Source organism: Canis aureus, chromosome 20 (genome assembly GCF_053574225.1).
Source record: "Canis aureus isolate CA01 chromosome 20, VMU_Caureus_v.1.0, whole genome shotgun sequence".
NCBI classification, from domain to species: Eukaryota; Metazoa; Chordata; class Mammalia; order Carnivora; family Canidae; genus Canis; species Canis aureus.
Genome location: NC_135630.1, coordinates 49,469,000 through 49,492,831, shown reverse-complemented (window position 1 = coordinate 49,492,831; position 23,832 = coordinate 49,469,000). Strand labels below are relative to the sequence as shown.

The window sequence follows — 23,832 nt, the reverse complement described above, 5'->3', positions numbered from 1 at the left end:
CCTCTATTTCTCCAAAAAGCAATTAAAAATTAGAAGGAATGACTAGACCACACTTGGAATATTTGTTTTATATCTGTGCACCAGGTGTTGTGTTTTTTGTCTTTGTTTTTAAATGACACCCTGGAATATATTTAGGGGAGAGTGGCTAGCGTAATGAGTAGCTCAAAGTCAAACCCTGTGAAAATTCTGTGGGAGGAAAAATGTTGCATAACCTGGCCACTGAGAGGGAATACATAGGCTGTTGTCAAAATTTCATAGAGCTGTCATAGAAGAAGAATTTGGCTTGTTTTATCATAAGACAATTTATTTTAGCAGAGTCTAAGGAAGGACTTTCTCATTGTCAGATCTGTCCTAAGACAGTCTCAAATTATATTTTTTTCTTTTTCATCTAAAACAAAGATTTTTGTTTGTTTTCTAGATTCTTCTTGTTCTTGGAACCAATTTGCTTGTTCTGCACAAAAATGTATATCTAAACATTGGATCTGTGATGGAGAGGATGATTGCGGGGATGGATTAGATGAAAGTGATAGCATTTGCGGTGAGTTGTTTCTTTTGTGTTCTCAAGTTTGAGGCATATGATATATATGCACTTGTATTTTAGATCATATATAAAACTCTGTTTTCCACTGTGTTAAATTTAGCATTACATTTCTATCTAGCTGGATTTATGATTTTAATGACAACCTATTATTCTATTATTTTTATATACAGTTATTCAATTTTTAGAATTTTTTCTGAATATTCACACAGTGAATGTATTTGTTAATTTTACTTTTTTAGTCTTCAAATTCTTCTTTAGCCTAGATCTAAATGACTGGGATTACTTGCATCAAGTGATCAAACATTTTTCATAGCCTTTGATATGAATAGTTAAATTACCCTTCAAAATATCCTGATTTATACTGCCACAAGCCACACACTATTTGCCTTTGTATATATATGTATTTTGGTGATTATTATTATTGAATTATAGGAAGTAAAAAAGGGGGCTATTGTATATAATTTTAAAATGTACTTCAAAAAACAGCTTTATAGGATTAGAGTTTGAGTGTCCTACTACATATCAACTACAAAGCCAATGTAATTTTTAAATAATCATAAACATTAAACAAATAGTTTAAATGGAATTATTAACTTAAAATTTTAAGAGGTAAAAGAGGAGGTGGTCCAAACTGGATAAATTTATAACAAATAGCCAGGCATTCTATTAATTTATTTACATGCCTATTTGTCTATCTTTCTGATCTATTTCTATATGTGTTTGTATTTATAGGCATAAAATATTTAGTCATTATATTAGCACTGTTTCATAGCTGTTATTCTACCCTATTTTAGAGGGAAAAGGATCTGAGTCATAGGATAAGGTACATGTACAGAGTTAAGTATACTTAACACCACTTTTAAATTTCAGTAGTTGTGGCCTGCTTTTTAGGTCACTACCATGGAGACAGATAGATAGGATTTTATACTACTGAAGCCAAACTGAAGTTCTCTGTAAATAATATAAAATTGGAAGTGTCCTCTGAAAGTAGGCAGTTTATTTTCTGGTATTTAAGCCACCCCAAATCTACTTTTTATTTACACAGCTGAAACAACTTAGTTATACAACAGATAAAGATAGAAAGATCACTATCAAAAAGTTCTGAAAGAAAAAAGAAATCAGTAATCAATTGTATTGTCTAGCTGGTCACTTTTAACTCTTTTGTTTCTCTTTGCTATTAATTTTCTTTGATTTTAACAAAATAATTACCTACTTAGGATGGATGGGTTGAACATGTTTCCAGTCTTTAAAATCATCTTGCTTTTTGATCCTTTGTTTAACCCTACATTAAATGGCTCAATTGGTACTTCTGTCCTTCCTGAGTGGATACAATATAGAAGAAGATATAAAGACCCTGAAACCAGAGTTGAATCCTCCTGCATCTGTATTTTCCTTACCTATTAAGAGGATACAAAAAAGAACTCCTTTATGTAACTATAGTGGTCATCTAACATGACTCAGGTACACGATATAAATTAATTTATTTCCCTTCTCTTTTGTTCAATTTCTCCTGCTCTCTCCCTTATTTTTCAGTATTATTACCACATCTACATCTATCAGAGCCCTGATAATTTTTTTTAAGAATTAAAATGGTAATGGACATGTTTACCTATTATCAAAACACCCAGTCTATTTCATTTAATTACAGGCTGCATTTACATGCTAACTACCAACCTGGTGACACATAAAAAAAAAAAAAAAAAAAAAAAAAAAACCTGCTTTCGACTCAGTATCATTCAAAGCACTGAATTTAATATACTAGAATTGGAAAGGAATTTTATAAATAATTTATTTCAGTGGTTCTCCTCTCTAGTGCACAAAAGATCCTTCTTAGAAGTTTGTTAAAAATGTAGATTCTTAATCTTCACCTTCAAATATTCTAATGTGGGCTGTAAACACAACCTTTCTTAAGAAGCACAATAATGGTTCTGACTTGGAAATCTGAGGATCTCATTTTGAAAATCGTCATCTGGGCTCCTGGGTGGCTCAGTCAGTTAAACGTCTGCTTTGGCTCAGCTCATGATCTCAGGATTCTGGGATCATCGTGCTCCTAGCTCCATGAGGATCTTGCTTGTCCCTCAGTCCCCTGCCTGCTGCTCCTCCTGCTTGCGCTCTCTCTCTCTCTCTCTCTCTCATAAATAAATAAAAGCTTAAAAAAAAAGAGAATTACCTCTGGTCCACCTTCATCATTTGACAGATGAAAAAAGAGAAACTCAAAGAAGTTAACAAATTGCCTGAGGTCACCCAGTGACCGTCAGTGATGACAGGGCTAAGACCCGAATTCAGATTTCCTGAATGCTTCCTAAATGGGATGGTGACTCTAACCAATCAAATATTATGTCTGAGCAGGTGCACAGGATGTATCTGGTAGAAATCTTTCAGCTTGTCTTCTTCCTTTCTTGGGATTCATTTCCCTGAGGAAGGCAATGTGTCTCCAGATGGCAGGGGTAACTATGGAATGAAGCCATGAGTTTTTTCTTTGGCCCATTTTCTTTCCAATTGACTATGATGTTTTGGCATGCTCTTAATACAGAATCTGTTAAATACTATCAAGGGAGCCAGAAAATTAGCTGCAAAGAGCTTTATGCCATTTTATAGCTTGAGGTATCTTAGTAATTATCTAGTCATACCCCTCATTTTACAAATAGTGAAACTCAGACACTAGTCTTCTCCAAGGTCATACAGAATTAAATTTCTCAACAGCCAAATTGATGTTATATCTATTATGCCTACCCTGAGAATAAATTGGGGTGATAATAAGAAAGTAGAAAAGGAAGTATCAAAACTTCCTTACCAAAAGAGAATGCAGTTTGTAAAAATCCCAAGCTAAATAACAAAAATATTATGGAAATTAAAGCACTAATTGAGAGCATAATAGTGAAAGTGACACTTTATATTCTTATAGCAAGCTTGAAAAGATAGATCATAATAAGGAATAGTATAAAAATAAATTCCGTAGGAACGTAATTCTATTATAGAAGGTATTAAAGACATAATAGGTAGCAGGTAAATTCATTTTTAAATGAAAGCAACATTTATTTAATAGATTTTTATGATTTCTCCCCAATAATAGAGATCATATTAAATCTCGTCCTATTAGCACAGATCCTCTATCCAATGAAAAAATCTGAATTACCTGGAGCACTTTTCTATATTCACTTGCCATCCTGTCCTCCAAGCTAAAGTATATGTCAAGGACAGTCATGTTTATGATGGAAAAAATCCTCAAAGGGTTTTATTTTGGCACCCTGCTGCCCTCCATATTGAAAGCATTGCAATAAAAGGCATTATCTGCTCATAACCACTCTACAGCTGAAAAGAAAGATGATAATGGTTATATAATTAAACCATTTTGGTCACTGCTTTAAATGTTTGGAACCAAATATCTCTCATCATTTTATTCAGTCATATTTTCTTCCTGCAGATATTAGCATTTAAAAAACTAATTCTAGCAATGCATGTTTCAGCATCTATTCTACAGGTAGCTTTTGCTCACAGGAAAATGAAGTTAAAGAAAAGTTAGAACATGATCTCAGGGTCTTGTAACTGATTCACTCAACAAGTATTTTCTATAAATAAACAAAGCATTCCATATGTACAACTGTACTGGAGGCTAGGAAAACATCATGAGAAATAATCCTGTTCTATTCCATATAATTGCCTTATACCCATATAAGGAGAAACAAAGGGACCACCTATGACTCTTTAACTTTATCATCAGAGTCAGCAAGCATATATATATATTTTTTTTTCTGCATACATTTGAAAAACATGCCTCTAAGGGGAACATTGAATTACAGAGCAGAGAAAAAGTAGATTCTATTTATTAAGTGTGTAAAAACAAAAGGAACGTGTGTACATTTATTCTCTTCAACAACACAAGGTAGGGAGTAACAGTCATGACCTCAGTTGTTAAGAGAAGGTGCTTAGGAATCAGAAGGGTTTTTGGATCCCCAACTCAATACGTGGCATCCTGAGCAACTTGTGACATTCTGCACGCTATTCAGCTTCTGTGAACCTCAGTTTCCTATCAGTGAAATGACACTAATAATAGTCCTGGTTGGGATTTTTGCAAGAATCAAATGACTAAATATATTAAGTGCCTAGCATGTATTAAGTAATAAAAATGCCATTATTATTATTATCCTTTTAGGTTCAGTCTTTGAGAAATTTTATCATCATTTATTACCAATTCTATGCCATTTCTATGCCTTGCTACCTCTTCTAAGGAGAAAAGATTTTTATTATTTTCTGCCATGCAGCCTTAGGACATCTAATACCTGCATTTAGGAAGGAATGCATCCCGAGAGGAAAATGCATAAACATCTCTAGGAGAAGGACACTGTGTGATGATTTGATAGCAATAATCTCTTCCTTTTCAGCAGCATTCTTCTGTTTCCTTTCTCTCTACAGGGAATATAAGCCTGAGCCCTTTCCCAGCAGACGTGTAGTGATCTTAATAGCATTCTTTCCTTGGGTTTCAGGCGCTGCGACCTGTGCAGTCGACATGTTCAGCTGCCAGGGCTCCCACGCGTGTGTGCCACGACACTGGCTGTGTGATGGTGAAAGGGACTGTCCTAACGGAAGTGATGAGCTCTCCACAGCGGGCTGTGGTAGGACACGTAGGGCTCTGTGTGAAGGAAGGCAGACTCTTGCTTTTGCAGTACTCACCATATCACATTTTCTCTCACTTTCCCAATCCCTGGACTCATAAGTAGTATCAGAATTCATCAGGTGCCATGTGGTCACCATAATAGTCCAGCAACCCCTCTACCTGCTGTTCAGAGTTTTTCAAACATGCAGAGGGAGACTACCCATTTTAAAACCATTCTGATGAACCCAGATTCATCATTTCGCTTCTGAGGTTATGTAGCTTCCTGATGTGTGTGTGACTGTGGGAGATTTGTTATTTTTTTTTTCTAGAACCCCAACCCTACCCCCACAAAGGCTTTTAGATTGCCTATTACGGACACTCTATAAATGGCTGATGTGATCCCAAATAACTACTGATCAGAAGGTCAGTAAACACCTATTAGTCCTACGGAGAGGGTATTAACCCTTAGGTCAGGTAAAAATAGTATGGCTATAGCTGAATGAAGCCAGGGGATTGGGGGAACACCTTAGGAGGTCAGACGATTTATTAAGTCTCTGACTCTTGGTCACCTCAGGAAATTTTCACGGAATTGCTCAACAGTAAAAATTTAGATAAATTCCTTTGCTTGATCAAGAGAATAAAGGAGCCGAGTATTTGAATGCAGGTCCCAAGGTCACATGGGGATCTATTGAGATGAGCAATTTGTCAGAAACAGCGCTGTGAGTTCTGCTCATTAAAGTGAATTCTGCTAATTATCTCACCAAGGACCCGTCTTGAGGTCTTTACAACTGTATTTGAAGCCGTACCGTAGGTGTGTGTGTATGTGGGTGTGCGTGTGTGGAGGTGGAAAGGGTAGTTAAGTGGAGAAGGAAGAACAAACTTTGAGGCAGGCCTAAGAGCACAGAACTCATGCTATAATAGAATGATTCACTTTGATCTTGAAACTGATTTGTGTGTCTGTAAAGGTCAATGGGGCTACTGAGGGCTACATAATAAAGGATTATGCCTCAATTCAGGGACCAGATGGTCCCAGTATACTGTTGCTATTGTAGCAAGTTAACACTCTGGGAGGCATATTAGCACTTTTGGAACACATGGGTGCTATTAAGTAAATTATGCTAAAATACAACAAATTGTACTCAAGTGACCTGAAAGCGTTAATGCTAAATAAGCCTCTGTTGCTTATGTTTCAAAAAAAAAAAAAAAAAAAGAATTCACGTATTAGAATTGGCATAATTCACTGAAGTTATATAAGCTGTCATACAGTTCAAAGTTAGAGGAGTTATTAGTAACTGCATTTTACTTTGATTATAATGGGCAGCTCCTACGTGGCTTCCACATCATTTTTGAAGATAAGTTTGTTGAAAATAAATTACACTTGATTAAACCCAAGGAATCCTTTTTGTTTTACTTAGTCGTGTCTCTATTTTAGTCATTATGGACTTGAAAGCAGAGATTTCCTTTTTTTAAGACAGGGAAGTCTGGGGGTAGGGAGCCAATAGGGCTTGTAAAAGAATAATTATGCCTTAAGTGACAGATGAAATATAGAAATGATACGAGGTCATCACAAAGAAATAATATACAAAAAACACTAGAAGTGTCACTGAAGGATTTCAAGAAAAATAACGTTATTGAGTCATAAAGAACAAAGAGAAAAAAGAGAGAGGTGTTCTATGTAGAGGGAAGTGCCTATTAAGACATGGAAGGAGGTTAGAAGTCATGTAAATTTTTTCAAGTGCCCATTATGTGTCAATTATTTTGGTAGGTGCTTTTATTTGCATTATTGAGTTCCCAAAGTATCTCAGTGAAATGTTTTTGAGGATCTGCCAAAAATAATTGTTACACAGATAGGAATTTAAGTAGCATCCTGGAATTTATTGAGTTCCTGAAATGAGCTGATCTGCTTCATATACCTTATCTAGTTCCTGCAAGAAGTTTATCAGATAGGTTTTATTATCCCCATTAAACAGATAAAGAAACAGATGCAGCAAGAAGGTAAATACCTTCCTCAGGATACAAATTATAAGTAGCAGAGTGACCCTTTGCAAAGCCTTCCCCTTTCTAGTATCCTATAATGCCATGTTTCATAGTCCTTTTTTATTTAAAACTGAGATATAATTGACATATAGCATTGTATTAGTTTTAGGTGTACAACATAATGATTTGGTATATGCAATATTGTGCACTGATTACCACAATAAGTTTAGTTAACATCCATTATATAGAAGATTTTTTTACATTCAAAATACCCCAAACCTTGAGTCCTACCATAGCATTTATCCCTTAAACAAGACAAGGTAATTGAAAATGATCTCTTCAAACCACTGTGCTTCTATGCATATTGTTCTGTGCATATTAACATTAATTCACTCTGCACAAGTTACCAGCTTTCGAACTTTTGCTGAAAGTTATTGGACTTTTTGGTCAACCGTTCTCCCCCTTGGTTAGGACCTTAGCTACAGCACTATTGTCATGGCTCAGGATTCTGAAAGAATCGATATTCCATTTTGTGGATAGATATCCCTAATTTGATGTGGTGCTTAATGCTTGGGCTTATCACACCATAGATCTTAATTTAACCCAGAAGTTTTATTTTCATCTTAGAGACAATAACTTTCTTAGCTCTTTTGATGCTTTCTTTTCACTTCATCATAAGCATTAGCGCTTGGTAGTCTTTTCAGTTCCATTTTTCACAAGAAAGCAAGGTTTTAATTTTTTTTATCACTTTACTAATATTAGTAAAGGAATGAGGAGAGAAAAAATCTAGCCACATTATTACAGTTGAGTGTTTTTTGTTTTTGTTTTTGTTTTGTTTGTTTGTTTGTTTTTTATCACATGAATGTTTGAATTCATCCCTGAGCAAACTTACAGACTGCTAAATGTCCTGAAATTTTCGGTCACTCTGGAATTGTTGAATGTATTAATACTGAAACTTTGAATTACATTCATATATTTGGTATATGTCTGTATGTTAATATATATTATGAATTTATATGTAGTTGATATATATTATGAATAGAATATTGAGCAAACTTTTCTTTTTCTAAATAACTATAATTATTGAGTATAATAACATACATTCCCCAAACTCCTCACATGGGGAAAAGTAAAATAGGGACTCATCTAACTTTATTCTTTGTGATATCTTTCTTAGCTCCCAATAATACATGTGATGAAAATGCTTTCATGTGTCATAATAAAGTGTGCATCCCCAAGCAATTTGTTTGTGACCATGATGATGACTGTGGAGATGGCTCAGATGAGTCACTGCAGTGTGGTAAGCATATTCAGACTTTTCATGGAAGACATTCTTTGGCTAAATAATGGTCTTTTAGGATGACTCAGGAAATAAATAAATGACAAAAACAACACATTTCTTAGTATCACTAAGGGCATGTAAGCTCAGTTATCCATAGTAGTACCTCAATAACCTCTTTAAACTCTAATGCGTAATTATACATTGATTTGGAGATCATGTCTACATATAATATGTTCTTATTAGGAAGGACATGGGGGAAATAGTTATAAAATGTCTTGGTTGAAAAACAATATATGGCTAGCTAATTCAATCTTATAGCCAAATCAAGTATTTGAATGAAGAAAAAATAGAATTCACAATTATCAGAGAAGCTGTATAATTAATATTCTTCTTTCACCTTATCTTCTTACATGTGTGCTTATTTCTTAAAATTTAATATTATTGTGACATTTGTCTTGTCATCGCATATATATTTATCTGACCATCACATATATAATGTATATATAGATACAAATGTAACTTTTGTAGTGAAAATCATGAAAAGTTCTTACTTGAAATTGAAATTTTACACAAACCTAGTATTTTTGTAAAAAACAAAAACTTAAATGTGTACATGAATAAATATAAGATGAAAAGCCATAAAATCCACATATAATCATGAAAGGCAGTAGATTTAGTGCCCTCCTTTGTTCTCCTTATGTTGTGTCTATAGTCTTGGTCTTTGATAACAATCTCTTTGAAATCAGCAGATCCCAGTTTTTATGATCTTTTCACCATTAAGTCATGGTATCGATGTGATATTTTAAAAGGTGCATCATACCTTGAGATGTAAATTTGAAGTAGAGTTATGTCTGATTGAGTATCTTCCCTCTGCTAGACACTTATGCAGTTGATATGGAAATGAATGAGACAGATTCCACTAGAAGAAATTGCAGACAAACAGGAAAATCAGAAATACACACTAGAATAATAGCACACGTTGTCAGATGTGACTAAGAATCACAATACATGGGATCAGAGCTGAGAGAATAATTTTTGAAGCACTATGGGACGCTTGGGTGGCTCAGCAGTTGAGCACCTACCATCGGCCCAGGGTGTGATCCCGGAATTTGGGATTGAGTCCCACATCAGGCACCTTGCAGGGAGCCTGCTTCTCCCTCTGCCTGTGTCTCTGCCTCTCTCTCTCTGTGTCTCTCATGAATAAATAAATACAATCTTTAGAAAAAATTATTAAAAAAATTTTTTGAAGCACTAAAGAATAGAAGCAGAGAGAATGTTAGAGAAAGTCATGTGTAGATGGTAGATAAAATAACACAGTGGTTAAAATCACGGACTTGGAGCCAGATGGCCTGGGTCTAGATTCTGGCTCGGACGCCTAGTATCTGTATGACGTTTGAAGTTATTTCACATTTCTGCACCTCAATTCCTCATCTGTAAAAAAATAAAAGACAACATTGTTTAACTCTTACGGCTGTTGAGAGAATTAAATTAGTTAATATTTGTAAAGTGCTTAGAATAGTTCTGGACACATAGAAAGTTCTATTTATATTTCCAAATGGCTACATATTGACATAGTTGAAGAATAATAGTCTTTTGTGAGGTAAATTGAAATTAGAAAGTTGAAACTGGATCCAGGGAAGTCTGAAATATAATGTTAAAGAATTTGTGTTTAATTATTTTGGCTCTCAGTTGACAGCACACATTTGAAACGGGAATGCCACAGTCAAAATATGTTTCAGAATCATCTTTTTCAGCAGAGTGGATAAAATATTGCCCTGGGACAGGGGAGCCATTAGGTGGAAAGTAAGCTAGCTAGAAGATAATTGCAATAGTTCTGGTGATTAATGATGTGATGATAAACCAGGACAGAAATGGTGGAATGGAAAGAACAGTATGGGTCAGGATTCATTTAGAGTCCTATATGGAGGATAAAGGAGAATTTCTAGCTTGGATGACTTGGTGGATGGCGTTACCATCATTAATGGGCTTTGGAACACAAGAGGTTAAGGGCCAAGTTTTCCTGATGTAGGAGAAGAGAAATGTAAATAATAATAATAATAATAATAATAATAATTAATTTTGGATGTTTTGAATATGAAGTGTTAATCAGACAATAACATGAAGTTATACAGTGAGTGTTTGAAAATTTAGTTCCAGAGGTCACCAGTATGATCTCTGCAAATATAATTAATTTGCTGGCCATCGGCATAAAGCTGATATTCAAAATATGAAAAAAATTGAAAACAGCCAACACTGCAGAAAGGAAAAGAGGAAAACAATAGGCTAAAGATTGAAGTTAGGGCTTCACCTGCAATATTTTAGGATGGAAGAGGAGAGGACTTCATACAGAAAGAAGGATACAAGGAAACAGCCAAAGTAAGACAACGTCATGGGGAATGGATTGTAAATATTAAACCAGGAAATTATTTACAAGGTAGTATGCTCAACAATATCAAATGCTGCAGGAAAGTGAAATATATAAGAGTGTGATACACCCTTGAATTTGACACTTGTCACTTGGTATTTGCTGGCTTCAAGAGGATTTTAAGAAGGTAGATGTTGTAGAAATGGATTGAATGAATGGAGGCTGAACTGGAGATAAGTAAGGGAATGCTGGGTAGAGTGGTAGGAAAGAAGGATAATGTGTACATAAGAGTTATGTGGATGGATTATTTTTTAAAAGATTTTTATTTTTATTTATTTGAGAGAGAAGAGAGAGAGTGTGAGTGAGCAGAGGGAAGGGAAGAGTGAAAGAATCCTCAAACAGACTCCCACTGAGCATGGAACTCTACTGGGGACTTGATCCCAGGACCCCGAGATCATGACCTGAGCCTAAATCAAGCATCAGTTGCTTAACTGACTGAGCCACCCAGGCTCCTCTGATGGATTTTTATTGTCACTGGGCTGAGAGAGACTTGAATGTAATGTATATATTGACCAAGGAGAATGAACTAGTGAAGAGGGCAAGGGAGGAAGAAAGAGCAGGGAAACTAAAATTGTTTCTAAACTCTGCAGTTTGCCATTCAGTATGACAAACCTTTCAATTGTATTATCATTGTTGAAATATTTTTCTATTGGTATTCTATTTATTTGTTAACAAACATACATAGCTTATTTCCTATCTTCAAAAGTAAAATATATATACCAGGTTTACCAGAAAGTTTCTAATAGCAATGACAGTTTTCATTGTTAAGAAACTTAGGAAAAATTCAATCTAAAACTCATAATAGTCAAAATCAAATGAGTTTTACTTATAAATAGGCATAGATATGAACATTAAAAATTGACGGGTTGATACTGTGATTTGAATAAAGCTTTTTAGTGCCTCTAAGTATCAATATGTAGGATAATTACAATAGTTGTGTGCTTATTGCTTTATAAATTGACTTTAAAAAAATTTTTTAACAATGTCTTTAAACTTCCAAATGCTGCTTCCCAAACATAAACATGGCATTATGGCTTCTGAGAATTATCATTGTAACTCGGAATCACTTCATCCATATGTTCTGGTACTATACCTAACCAAGCTTAGTCTTGAAAAAACATTAATAGCTTTATTCTTGTTTTCCATTCAAAGGAAAATCTTTAGGACATAGATTATAGGTGAATAGAGACAGTATCGTTGAGTATTGCACTTTTGTTTCCTCACCTAGAAACAATAAGATTGCCTTGTTTTTTATTTTCTTTCCTGGACCTTAACCCCACTTCTTAACCACAAATATCTCTTACAAGTATGACCACTATCCCAAAAAGGAATAAGAAACATTTCCTATAGAAGACATAGATAGGTCCCATGGTTAACTAGGTATGGTGTACGTTAGGGAATGCAGATTTAATATTTGTCATATGAATTAGAATGTTACTTTCTTTGTCTCTAGGATACCGAGAGTGTACTGCAGAAGAATTTAGTTGTGCTGATGGACGATGTCTCTTAAATACTCAATGGCAGTGTGATGGGGACTTTGACTGCCCTGATCATTCTGATGAAGCACCTTTAAACCCAAAGTGCAAAAGTGCAGGTACAGAAGATATATAATATGCTTATTCCAAAATTTGCTTTTCAATGGCAAAACTGTGACTCTGATTTTCAGTTCAGTCTACTATGATATTCAATGAAAATAAATGCAAATAATTAAGCATGTGATGTTTCAAGTGATACCATGGAGGATCTTAGCAATCAACTATGTTGTCAAGCTAGTTTTAGAAATTTAAATCTGTGCTAAAATATGAAGATTTGAGGCAATGCACCAAATGGATCCATTACCCTGACCCCTTTCAAAAAATCATTTTTTCTTAATATGTGATTTTATGTGAAAACAGTTTCCTTATTTGGACCTATTTGAAAGCTCAAACAAAGTAAGTTGAGATTTACTAAGAGAAGGTCTGTATTGATGCTTAGCCAAAATAAAGCAAACTGCATACATAGCCAAACTTGGACTATTTTTCATTTCACTATTCCAAAGACCAAATACATAGTCATATATTTAAAATAAACCCAATTACTTTTTCTCATGTACTTTACATGTTAATAGGCTTTCTTTTATCATGTATGATAATGAATAATGTTCAAGTCATCAGGTTATGAGTAGCTCCAAAACCTAAACTCTTTTCCATAGCTATATTTGGAACAACTATTATTCACCACAAATGTCCTTTTTATGCCCTGACTTAAAAATGTCAATGTTATATTTCCAAGAAGAAAAAGAATCTAGGAATATCTACCTATTCTAGATTCTTAATTTTTAGTGACATATAATTTCTCAGAGACCTGTGGCTTGAGGGAAATGTCAAACTCTCATTATACTTTTGAGTCAATTCTTCACAATATAGGTGAAGACAGAAAGACTTCATTAATTTGCCTATAGGTGCTTATTTTGAGTGCTAATGTTCATGGCAAAGAAAGATTTTCAGTAAGTGTTGAACATGAAAGTACAGTTTGCCCTTGTTTTTTTTTAATGTTTTGTGTATAAAATGTTACACTACATATAGAGGATTTTATATGTATATAAATTTAACTAATTTTTGACAGATAAGTTATCATACGTGTGAATGTTTTCAGCAATTGTAGTATAAAGCAATGGCATGCCCTTTATGTTCCATTTGTTTTATTTTCTTTTTCCAGAACAGTCATGCAACAGTTCATTTTTTATGTGCAAAAATGGCAGGTGCATTCCCAGTGGAAGTCTTTGTGACAATAAGGATGACTGTGGCGATGGCTCAGATGAGAGAAACTGCCATATAAATGAATGTTTGAGTAAGAAAGTCAGTGGATGTTCTCAAGATTGTCAGGACCTTCCAGTCAGTTACAAGGTAGGGTCTCATCAAAAATAGAAAATTACATGATACATTGGAATTTGAGATAATGAATACTATTCAATCCAAAGAGCTGTAGAACTTAAAATGCATCATAGTATTTTCTGGTAAAAGTATTTAAATTAGGAGTATCTATATAAGCCACTCATTATAATCATGTGGCATAAAAATTGTAAAAATGTATTCAGAAAGACAAAAATGCCAAAGTGATTTTCAATATATGTTGAACATAAAGAGAAAAAAAAAGGCAAGAAAAACCCAGTGTTTAGAGAGATCCTGCCATGTTAACAGCACATAAATATGTATGCAACTGTTGAGTTCCCATTTCTTCCCTCGTTCTTCCTCCCATCTTTGAAGTGAAATGGGCTAATCATTTATTTACTGCAACACTGGATAATACAGTACTTTTCATGTACACAGGAAGAAAAAAAAAATAGAGCGCATGAATTATTAGGACCGAGTGCAGGTACACTAAAAATAAATCACCCCTAATATCCTAATTGGTTTTGTTAGTACCGTTTTCCTGAAGAGCGTGATTCACTGACAAAATTGATTGACAGAAATAGCTTTTGAAAACATTTCTGTTTGATTCATGTTGAATAGAGGATGCAAATGAGCATGATATTAAAATTAAAGCTGTGCATTAGGTTAAAATTGATGATGTAAGTGTGGGAAAATCTCAGGAAGAGCGATTCATTTGAAAGTCAGTGTTTTTAACAGAGCGATAGCTCTGTATGAATCAACAATAGGGCATGCTCCTACAAAACACAGAGACGGTCTTATGCCAGTTAAGATCATTACAGAGGTTAGATTTTTATTATACTGAGTTCTGCACTGATCAGAACACATCTGGGGTACTATGTGCATTAATGAACATGGTATTTTAAGAGGAATTTTGACAAATTGTAATGTATATACATTTGTACATCCCAAAGCATTAGGATTCCATGTTCCAGACATGCACCTTCGGAAGGAGTTTTTCCTGGAGCAAAGATGGCTTATTAGCTGTGTTCAAACATATGAAGCCCCGGATTAGGGAGCAGACCTAGTCTGAGTTGTTTCAAAGGTTGGGATTATGAGTTGGGAAGCAGACTGTTCAATATGAGGAAAAGTACTCTAAAGTACTATCTTTACATTGGAATGAGCCGCCTCATTTCTCACTACTAAAGGGGTTAAATAGTAGCTAAATACCTTTCTTTAAAGCATGCTAGAGAAAAATACATGTGTATTGCAGAGATGTTGTACCTTTTTCCCTGCCAACGTTGACATTCTATGACAAGCCATTTCTATCTAATGGCAAATTTAGCCAAATAACCACTTTGCCATTTGTAATCTCTGGATTTCTAGTATTTTGATTAATGTAGCTACATTGATAGGATTTTATTGCATGTAAATGTAACCAGAGAACTACAATAATCATTCCCCCCTGTGCAAAAACAGATTAAAAACTCAAATATTAAAAAAGGTATATTTGTTTAACACATAGTTCAAATACTATATTAAGAAGAGTTGGTTAAATTTACAGGCTTAAAACACAAGCATTGTGTTGTAGGTAAAATGAAACAAGATAAATGAGCCAAAATAAGTCTTAATGAGATGAATATGTATCAAATAATTAATTTTGGCAGTAAATATTTTGAAACCCAATGAAGCAGAAAAAATATCACCAGTGACTTCTGCATAATCAATAGACATGTGTTTCCTGAAAAATCAGAGCATGTGTCATGGAATTGTTACAGATAATTAGTTAAAATTTCAACTCATAGTTTATAAATAGTTCTTTAGTTCTATCTATATAATATATACATTCTGTATTTCTATGTATCTACAGAATCTCTATATCATAGAATCAGTATCTATCTATCTAAAAACTTAAATTTCAGTGTAGTTCTCCTTGTGTTTATCCTGAATGTATTTAAATCTAGAATAACAATCTTGGAGAAATCTAAAAATTATAGAATATCAGATGGTCACTTTTTGACATAACATTCAAAATGAGGTTTAATATTTTTTAAATGCCTGCATATGGGGTGCCTGGGTGGCTCAGTCAGTGAAGAATTCAAGTCATGACCTCAGGGTCCTAGGATGGACCCCCCCCCCCCACCCTCCGACTCTGCTCAGCGGGGAGTCTGCTCAATGATTCTATTTTCTCTCTCCCTCTCCTTCTGCTCCTATCCCATTCATGCTCTCTCTCTCTCTCTCTCTAAAATAATTAAATAAATCTTTAAAAAAATAAAAATGAAAAAATAAAATAAAATGCCTGCATATAAGTACTTAGTGCTCAGAAATGCCATGTTTAGAAAACCGCTATGGTAGAAATAGGCATCATCCTGAGTGCCATGTTAAATCTATTTTAATTACTTTATAAGATCTCTCATATAGAAATACTTATTGATATTTTTTTAAAATTAGTATTTTCACCTTGACTTTTCAAAAGGAGTCATAGAATGAAGGAGAATTCTAGTTAAAATAGACAACATATTTAATCATTCATAAAGTCTATGTATATGATACCTGAAAGAATTGCTATGAATAGGGTTCTTGAATATGTACACATGTCAAAACTAATTAATAAAATAAAGCATCTATTGGGGAAACAAGAGAGATATAAAAATTCAAGCAGCTGAGACTAGAATCATAAATGAGAGATTTAAATAAAGTTTCAAAGCAAATATTTTACATACTGTGTTGAGATTATACATACACACGCTTATATTTATATTAATGATAATTTATTGATAGGAAATTTAATAAAAAGACTTATCTACAAGAAAAAGCTTCTATATTTTTGGGAAAAAAAGTTTATGAGTTTTTCTCTTCTATTGAATGGGGAAAACCACCCAGTAACCTATTTCTCATTACAATATCTGCAGAACATGACATGAAATCCTCCTCCAAATTCTGCAATAAAATGAAAATTGCTTACAAAAGCAAAATTTAGACCTTATGGGCTGTGAACAATTTGCACGTTTGTTGTAAAACAAATACAATGTATCTAACTATTCGAAAGGGAGCAATAACATTTACTAAAGCAAGGATATTATTTTGATGGGAAGGATAATTTACCATGTAAAAATAAATGTACTTCTGGGAGAGAAGTAAGTTTTAATGTATATATTAGAAATAAAATAACATTTGTCAAATATCACGTTAAAAGCTGCAAAGAAACTTATTTGAATGTAATAGGAAAAGTATCGATAGCTGTAATTCTGATAGCTGTTTGTCACTATATAAAAATTAATACAAACCAGGAAAATTTGAAGTAGTTCTCAAAGATGAGAAAAATCAAGATGATATTGAATATATATAAATCTCACTTTCATAAAAATTGTTTTTCTTTGTAAATGAAGGTGAGAGTTTTTAAAACTTATTTTCTATTAAATATAGATGAATCTTTGAAGATACAAATGATTATTAGTTTCTTTCATTCAATTTATGAAAATTAGGCTAGTGGAATTTCCCATTGATACCTTTGGGTAATCTGGGAGCAAATATGTTTCTGTTAAAACAAGATTAGAGGTGCCTGGGTGGCTCAGTTGGTTGAGTGTCTGCCTTCAGCTCAGATCATGATCCCAGCATCCTAGGATCAAGCCCTGTGTCAGGCTCTTCCTGCTTGGTGGTGAGCCTGCTTCTCCCTCCCCCTGCTTGTGTGCGCTGTGCTAAGTCTCTCTCTCTCCCCCCTCAAATAAATAAATCTAAAAAAAAATTCTCTTTCAATAAACAATTTCTTAAAAAGTTACTGATAACCCTAGACATACTAATTTCATTTGTTTATAGAAATGTATATATTACATTTGGTAGCTTTTACCAATTCTACCTTAAGAAATTGATTTTCAATAAATGTGTTTTCATCTAAGCCGTCTCTTTGCTAGAATAGTTCGATAAGCCTGACATTAGCCATTCAAAAACATTTTCAGAAATCCCATTAAAACTGGGACACTGTTTATTTCCTTTTCTAATACTCTTTGAGAGGAACTCAGTACATTCTATTAAAAATCCTTTCACTTGTCCTAATGCGCCCCTTGAATTCACCACTGTCTTATGTCAGACTATGGATTTCTGGTTTCCCAACCACCTGAGCACATGGTCATTTTCCGGCCTTTTCAGTGATAACTTTTTGAATACTGTCATTTTCTCACTTTATTTAAAAAAAATATTGCTTTTACAAATTGTGGTAAAATATATATGACATAACATTTACCAATTGAACCATTGTTTTGAACCATTCTTAAATGTACACTTATGTAACAGTAAGCATCTCACTTTTTTTGCCATCGCAAAGCACCAACTGTCCTGACTTCCTAAATCAGGTAGCAGGATGAGTGTTCTCAAAGGAAGTAAGAGTTTGATAAGGAGAGTGTGGGAAATCAAGCTGGGGCTTTTGCTTTGAAATGCTTGTGCGCTAGTGGGTACTAGAAAACAAAACAACACATAATTACTGAGGATTATTAGCTAATTATTGGTGTAAATTGTTAATGATGAAAGTGCTAAGAGCTTAAAGGAATCCATTCCTGGTAAAAGAACTTAGTAAATGGTATTTAATTCTCGTTAGAGTACTTTCAGGTGAAGATGATCCTGCTTCTCTCCCAACTAATAAATATGGGGGGTTTTTTGGTCCTTAAAAAATTCAGTTGTTTGTTATTTAAAAATATGCACATATATCTCTCTAATATTTCTCTCCATAGATACAAAGCTCTGCCATCATGTTTACCCTCAAATAAATGAGGTTATTAAGTGTTTGCTCTGAATAACTCTTGAATACTAGTTACTGTTAACCATTTAGGGCTTATTTTAATTCACTGTCTTACTCAATATTCGCACATTCCTTTATTCCCAGAGTGCTAAATAATGTTTGTAAAGGTTAATAGCATTGTAATCATTGGGCCAATTATAGGTTCATTTTATGTAATTACAGTTCTCATATGCTAGTTGGCAGGAACTGAGTATAGACTTGAAAGACTGTTGCAGATCACAGGATCACAGGATGCCATTGTTTTCAGGACTGCAAAGACATGTATGGAGTGACATATTGTATTCAGAATTTACATGCCAGTTAGTGAATATGGCATGCCATCATCAGAGGTTCATACACTACATGATAGAGATGCTGAAGAAAACATTTGATGATACAAACTGATTATAGTGGGGAAATTGTTACTATTATTTCTCCAGACAACATTAACATGGTTATGGAACCAGACCCAGTCCCTAAATATTAATTGGGCCTTACTAAGGGTTACATCAGTCTAGTTTCTCCAACTGGTTTTATCCAGGTACCATTCCCTTTGTGCCTCTAGGTTTCTTATCAGTTAACTAAAAACAATAAGACCTGCATCATAGATTTCTGTAAAGCTCTGATGAAATTCCACATGTAACCATTTACTATTCAAAGTTCCAAGTAATAGTAAATTCTTGTGATTGTTAAAGTCCACTGAAAATACAATGTAATGTAACAGAAAAAGAACAAAAGAAGTTGCCTCATGTTGTTGTTGCTGTCATGGTATAGCCACATGGCTTTGAGGACGTCAATTAACTTTTATGATCTTGCCAACCTCAGATGATCAAATGAAGATATTTAGGAAATTTTTTTTAGCTTTAGCTTTATTTAATATACATAATTCTTATTAAAACCATTGGAGACAGAAAGACTTGCCATTATCCACTCTTACACTATTTTCTTTCTTGAATCAAGCTAAAGGGATATTCAATAGAAAAAGACAGTGACAATGATATGAATTGATGATTATGCTTGTTTTTCATTCTTCAGTGCAAATGCTGGCCTGGATTCCAACTGAAGGATGATGGTAAAACATGTGTAGACATTGATGAATGCTCCTTGGGATTTCCGTGTAGCCAGCAATGCATTAATACATATGGGACCTACAAGTGCCTCTGTACAGATGGCTATGAAATACAACCTGATAACCCCAATGGCTGCAAATCACTCTCAGGTATCGAATTGAACTTGTCCACTAATCCAACCTCAGTTACACATATGGATTCTGAATTTTATAGCCATTCTTACTGAGTTCATACCCGCTGATGTTTCTGAGAAATCAAAATTCTTCCCTACTTGATATAGGAACCTGTCACTCTAATTTTGCATGCTGTCCACAAACTGTTCTATTTGTAATAAAATTGCATTATGGTCTTGTGAATTATTAAGTGCTTCCTAGATTTTGAGAGTGCTCAGAAGTGAAAAGAACTATTTCTAGCAATTTCTCCTGCTGCATCACAGGTTCTTAGGAGTAGATTTAGCCAAGACTGGTAAAAAGCCTATTGTGATTGTATTATAATAGTTTTTCCTTCTCTACACCATACACACTCATATATGTATGCCAAGGAGAAGAGGTCAATAAAGATAATGGCAATGATGATGACAACAATAGCAATAAATCAACTATGTAGGACTATTTGAATTCCTCCAGTGATTCAGCAAATATTATTAAATCTCTATTTGTTCCAAGTAGTGTGTTTGATTTGTAAATTAGAAAATTCAATAGAACATAGACCAAATTTTTAAAAAAATTGTAATTCATTAGGGGCAAATACACATATCAAAATAATACAAAGCAATATATAATAAGTAATTATTGTTTTTAAGTGAGAAAAAATGGTACATAATATTTCTCTTCCCCCTTTGTTTTTGAGTATAATGAATCAAATAGCATGGCTAGTTTATTATGTATATGTATGTCATATATACATGACAACATTTAAAACATTAGATATTTTATTTATCTACATAAAATAAATGCCAGTGACAGGAATTCTTCAAATTAGTTTTCAACTGGTTATACCTTCTAACATTACTGAGGAAAAAAGATAGCCATTTCAATTTTTTAAATTTCATTTTTACTTACTGTTGGAATAGTCATCACTGAATTAATTTATATATTATTTGGAGCCTGTTTTTTTTTTTTTTTAGATTTACCAACCTACTTACTATATCATGCATTCAGTGACATAAGAAGAGATAAAATCTCCAAACCAATCAGTGTTTTTGCTACTTTAAACTTTTCACTAAGGATGGTATAAAGGAGATGACTACTAATGATTGCAATTTTGGTCTTATTATATCACATATCCATGCTGTTGTTGTTTTTCAAAACAGTGATAATTGGAAACTAATAATAATTTTAATACAAAACCAAAATGTCTCTGAAGCATAAATCTTTTGCTAGAGAGAGAATAGATTTTTTCCAACTTTATTGAGATATAGTTGACATATAACTGTGTAACTATTTAAAAAATTATAACTGTGTAACTTTAGAGTATAATGTATTGATTTGATACCCTTATATATGGCGATATGATTGCCACCATAGTGTTAGAAACACCTCCATCACTTCACCTAATTACCATTTTGTGTGTGTGTGGCAATAACATTTAAGCTCTACTCTCTTAGCAACTTTCAAGTATGTCGTGTTGTCATCCATAATCACCAAGCTGTGACTTAGATCCTCAGAACTTAATTATCTTTTAACTGGAAGTTTGTACTTTTAAACCAACATCTCCCCATTTCTCTCATGCTTCATACTTGGTAATCACTATTTTACTGTTTCTAGGAGTTTGGTTATTTTGAGGTTCTATGTATAAGTGACATTACATAGTATTTATTTTTCTCTGACTTATTTCACTTCATATAATGTCCTCAAGGACATCTATGTTGTAAATGGTAGGATTTTATTATTTCTCATCACTGAATAATATTCAATTATGTGTGTGGGTGTAATATAGTATTACATATGTATGTAATACAGATAACATATAATACATACAATATATATACATTGGATACTATATAATATACATATGCATAATTACAAATGTATAAATCAATGTGTGTGTTTGAATACAGATTATATATATAAACATATTTACACATATGTGTATGCATGTCACATCTTTATTCATCCATTGATAGACACTTAGATTGTTTCCATATCTTAGCTGTTGTGAATAATGCTGTCATAAACATGGGAGTGCAGATAGATCTTTGATATCTTGTTTTCGTTTTCTTTGGAGAAGTACCCAGAGGTGAAATTCTTGGTTCATATGTTAGTTCTATTTCTAACTTTTTTAGAAACCTCTGTACTATTTTCTGTAGTTGATTTACATTCCCACCAATGATGAACAAAGGTCCCCTTTTCTTACATCCTTTCCAACACTTTTTATCTCAGGTTTTTTTGATGATAGTTATTCTAATAGGTGTGATATCTCATTGTGGTTTTAATTGTGTCTCTCTGATGATTACTGATGTTGAGCATCTTTTCATGTATTTGTTGGCCATTTGTATGTTACTGGGAAAATGTTTATTCAGTTCTGATACCCACTTTAATTAATTAATTAATTTATAGAGAGCAAGGAGGGGTAGAGAGAGAGGAAGAGAATCTTAAGCAGGTTCCATGCTCAGCACAGAGCCTGACATAGGGGTCAGTCTCACAACCTTGAGATCATGACCTGAGCCAAAATCAAGAGTCAAATGCTCACCTGACTGAGCTGCCTAGGTGGCCCTCCTCTGCCCATTTAAATAAAATATTTTGGGGGCTTTTTGTGGATTTGTATAAGTTCTATATATATTTTCAATAATAACCATAATATTAACATCTTATCAGATATATAATTTACAAATATTTTCTCCCATTCCATAGGTTGCCTTCTGATTATGTTGATTGTTTCTTTTGCTGTGCAGAAGTTTTTAGTTTGATATAGTTCTGCTTATTTTTGCTTTTATTGTTTGTGTCTTTTGTGTTGTATCTAAAAAATTTGTTACCAAGACCTTAATAGAGACTTTTCTCAATGTTTTCTTCTACGAGTTTTATAATTTCAGGTATTACATTTAAGCAGTAAAGAACATAACTGCTTAAATATTTAATTTTATATTTGTAAATATAAAGACAAGAGATCACAAGGCACCTTCAACTTCTGAGCTGACTCTTTTTAGTAGGGTTTGAATCTCGATTTAGCATCGACAGGAAGATTGAATGATTGATTAGGGGTGTGGTCTTGCTAATGGAAGGAGATGTCCAGACTGTGTAGTATACATTTCTAATCCCTGACGTAAAGCATGCTAAAATATAACATATACCCTATGTATTATATATTTACTGTGAAACTAAAGGATAAGAGAAAAGTAATAATTTTTAACATAAACAGGACAATAACTCCATAACAATAAATGATTTACAATAAAATCCACATTAAATTACATAAAGTGACTATGTTTTTAATTGTTTTTTTTTTTTTTAATTTCTACTGACATTAAATTTGCTTACCAGGAAACTAAATATATGACTTCATCTTAGAAACAAAGCTCTTGGGGATCCCTGGGTGGCTCAGCTTTTAGCACCTGCCTTTGGCCCAGGGTGTGATCCTGGAGTCTCGGGATTGAGTCCCACGTCGGGCTCCCTGTGTGGAGCCTGCTTTTCCCTCTGCCTGTGTCTCTGCTTCTCTCACTCTCTCTCTGTCTCTCATGAATAAATAAATAAAATCTTAAAAAAAAAAAGAAAAAAGAAACACAGCTCTTTAAAAAAAAAAAAAGAGTTGGACAGAACTTGAATTGAATGGATCCAGAATTATAACAATCAAGAATGTGGTCAACTTGAATTTAAATTATTCAGATACATATTCAAATAAATGTGCTATACAGAACTTTCCATTTTCTATTTACAAATTCAATTTGTGGGATGCCTGGGTGACCATAAGTTAAGCATCCAACTCTTGGGTTTCGACTCAGGTGATAATCTTAGGGTCATTAGATCAAGCCTTCTGTTAGGCTCCACACTCAGCAGGTATTTCTTTTTTCTCCTTCTCTCTCTTTCTCTTTAAAATAAATAAATAATCTTTAAGAAAAATAAAAATCCATTTTGTTTCCAAAAAAATTCTGAAGAGAAAACTGATCTAAAGGTTTAGAAGATCTTCATGTATTTGGAGCAAGGTCAGATTCTTAATATTATCTTTCCTAGATTCCAGAACAAATGAGATATCATAACATAATAGACAAACTATAAGTAAGAAATAAAGACCATTCATGACCAATAAAGGATTTAAAAAGCAATATTATGGGAAAAGATGAAATTAAACAAAAATTATAGAGCTTGGAGTTCCAACTGACAGCAGAAG

The 23,832-nt window shown here is 33.6% G+C and overlaps 1 protein-coding gene across 10 annotated transcripts in view; it reads left to right on the top strand.

Annotated features, from left to right (window-relative positions):
• The window catches only part of LRP1B (LDL receptor related protein 1B), a 1,828,472-nt gene that overhangs the window by 1,564,046 nt on the left and 240,594 nt on the right, over positions 1-23,832 (top strand). For all 10 annotated transcript variants that reach the window (XM_077861563.1, XM_077861564.1, XM_077861559.1 and 7 more), the window contains 6 exons: positions 419-538; positions 5,026-5,154; positions 8,290-8,412; positions 12,273-12,413; positions 13,517-13,704; positions 19,475-19,658. In XM_077861563.1, coding sequence (XP_077717689.1) covers positions 419-538; positions 5,026-5,154; positions 8,290-8,412; positions 12,273-12,413; positions 13,517-13,704; positions 19,475-19,658 — 885 coding nt within the window. The remainder of the gene's footprint in view (positions 1-418; positions 539-5,025; positions 5,155-8,289; positions 8,413-12,272; positions 12,414-13,516; positions 13,705-19,474; positions 19,659-23,832) is intronic.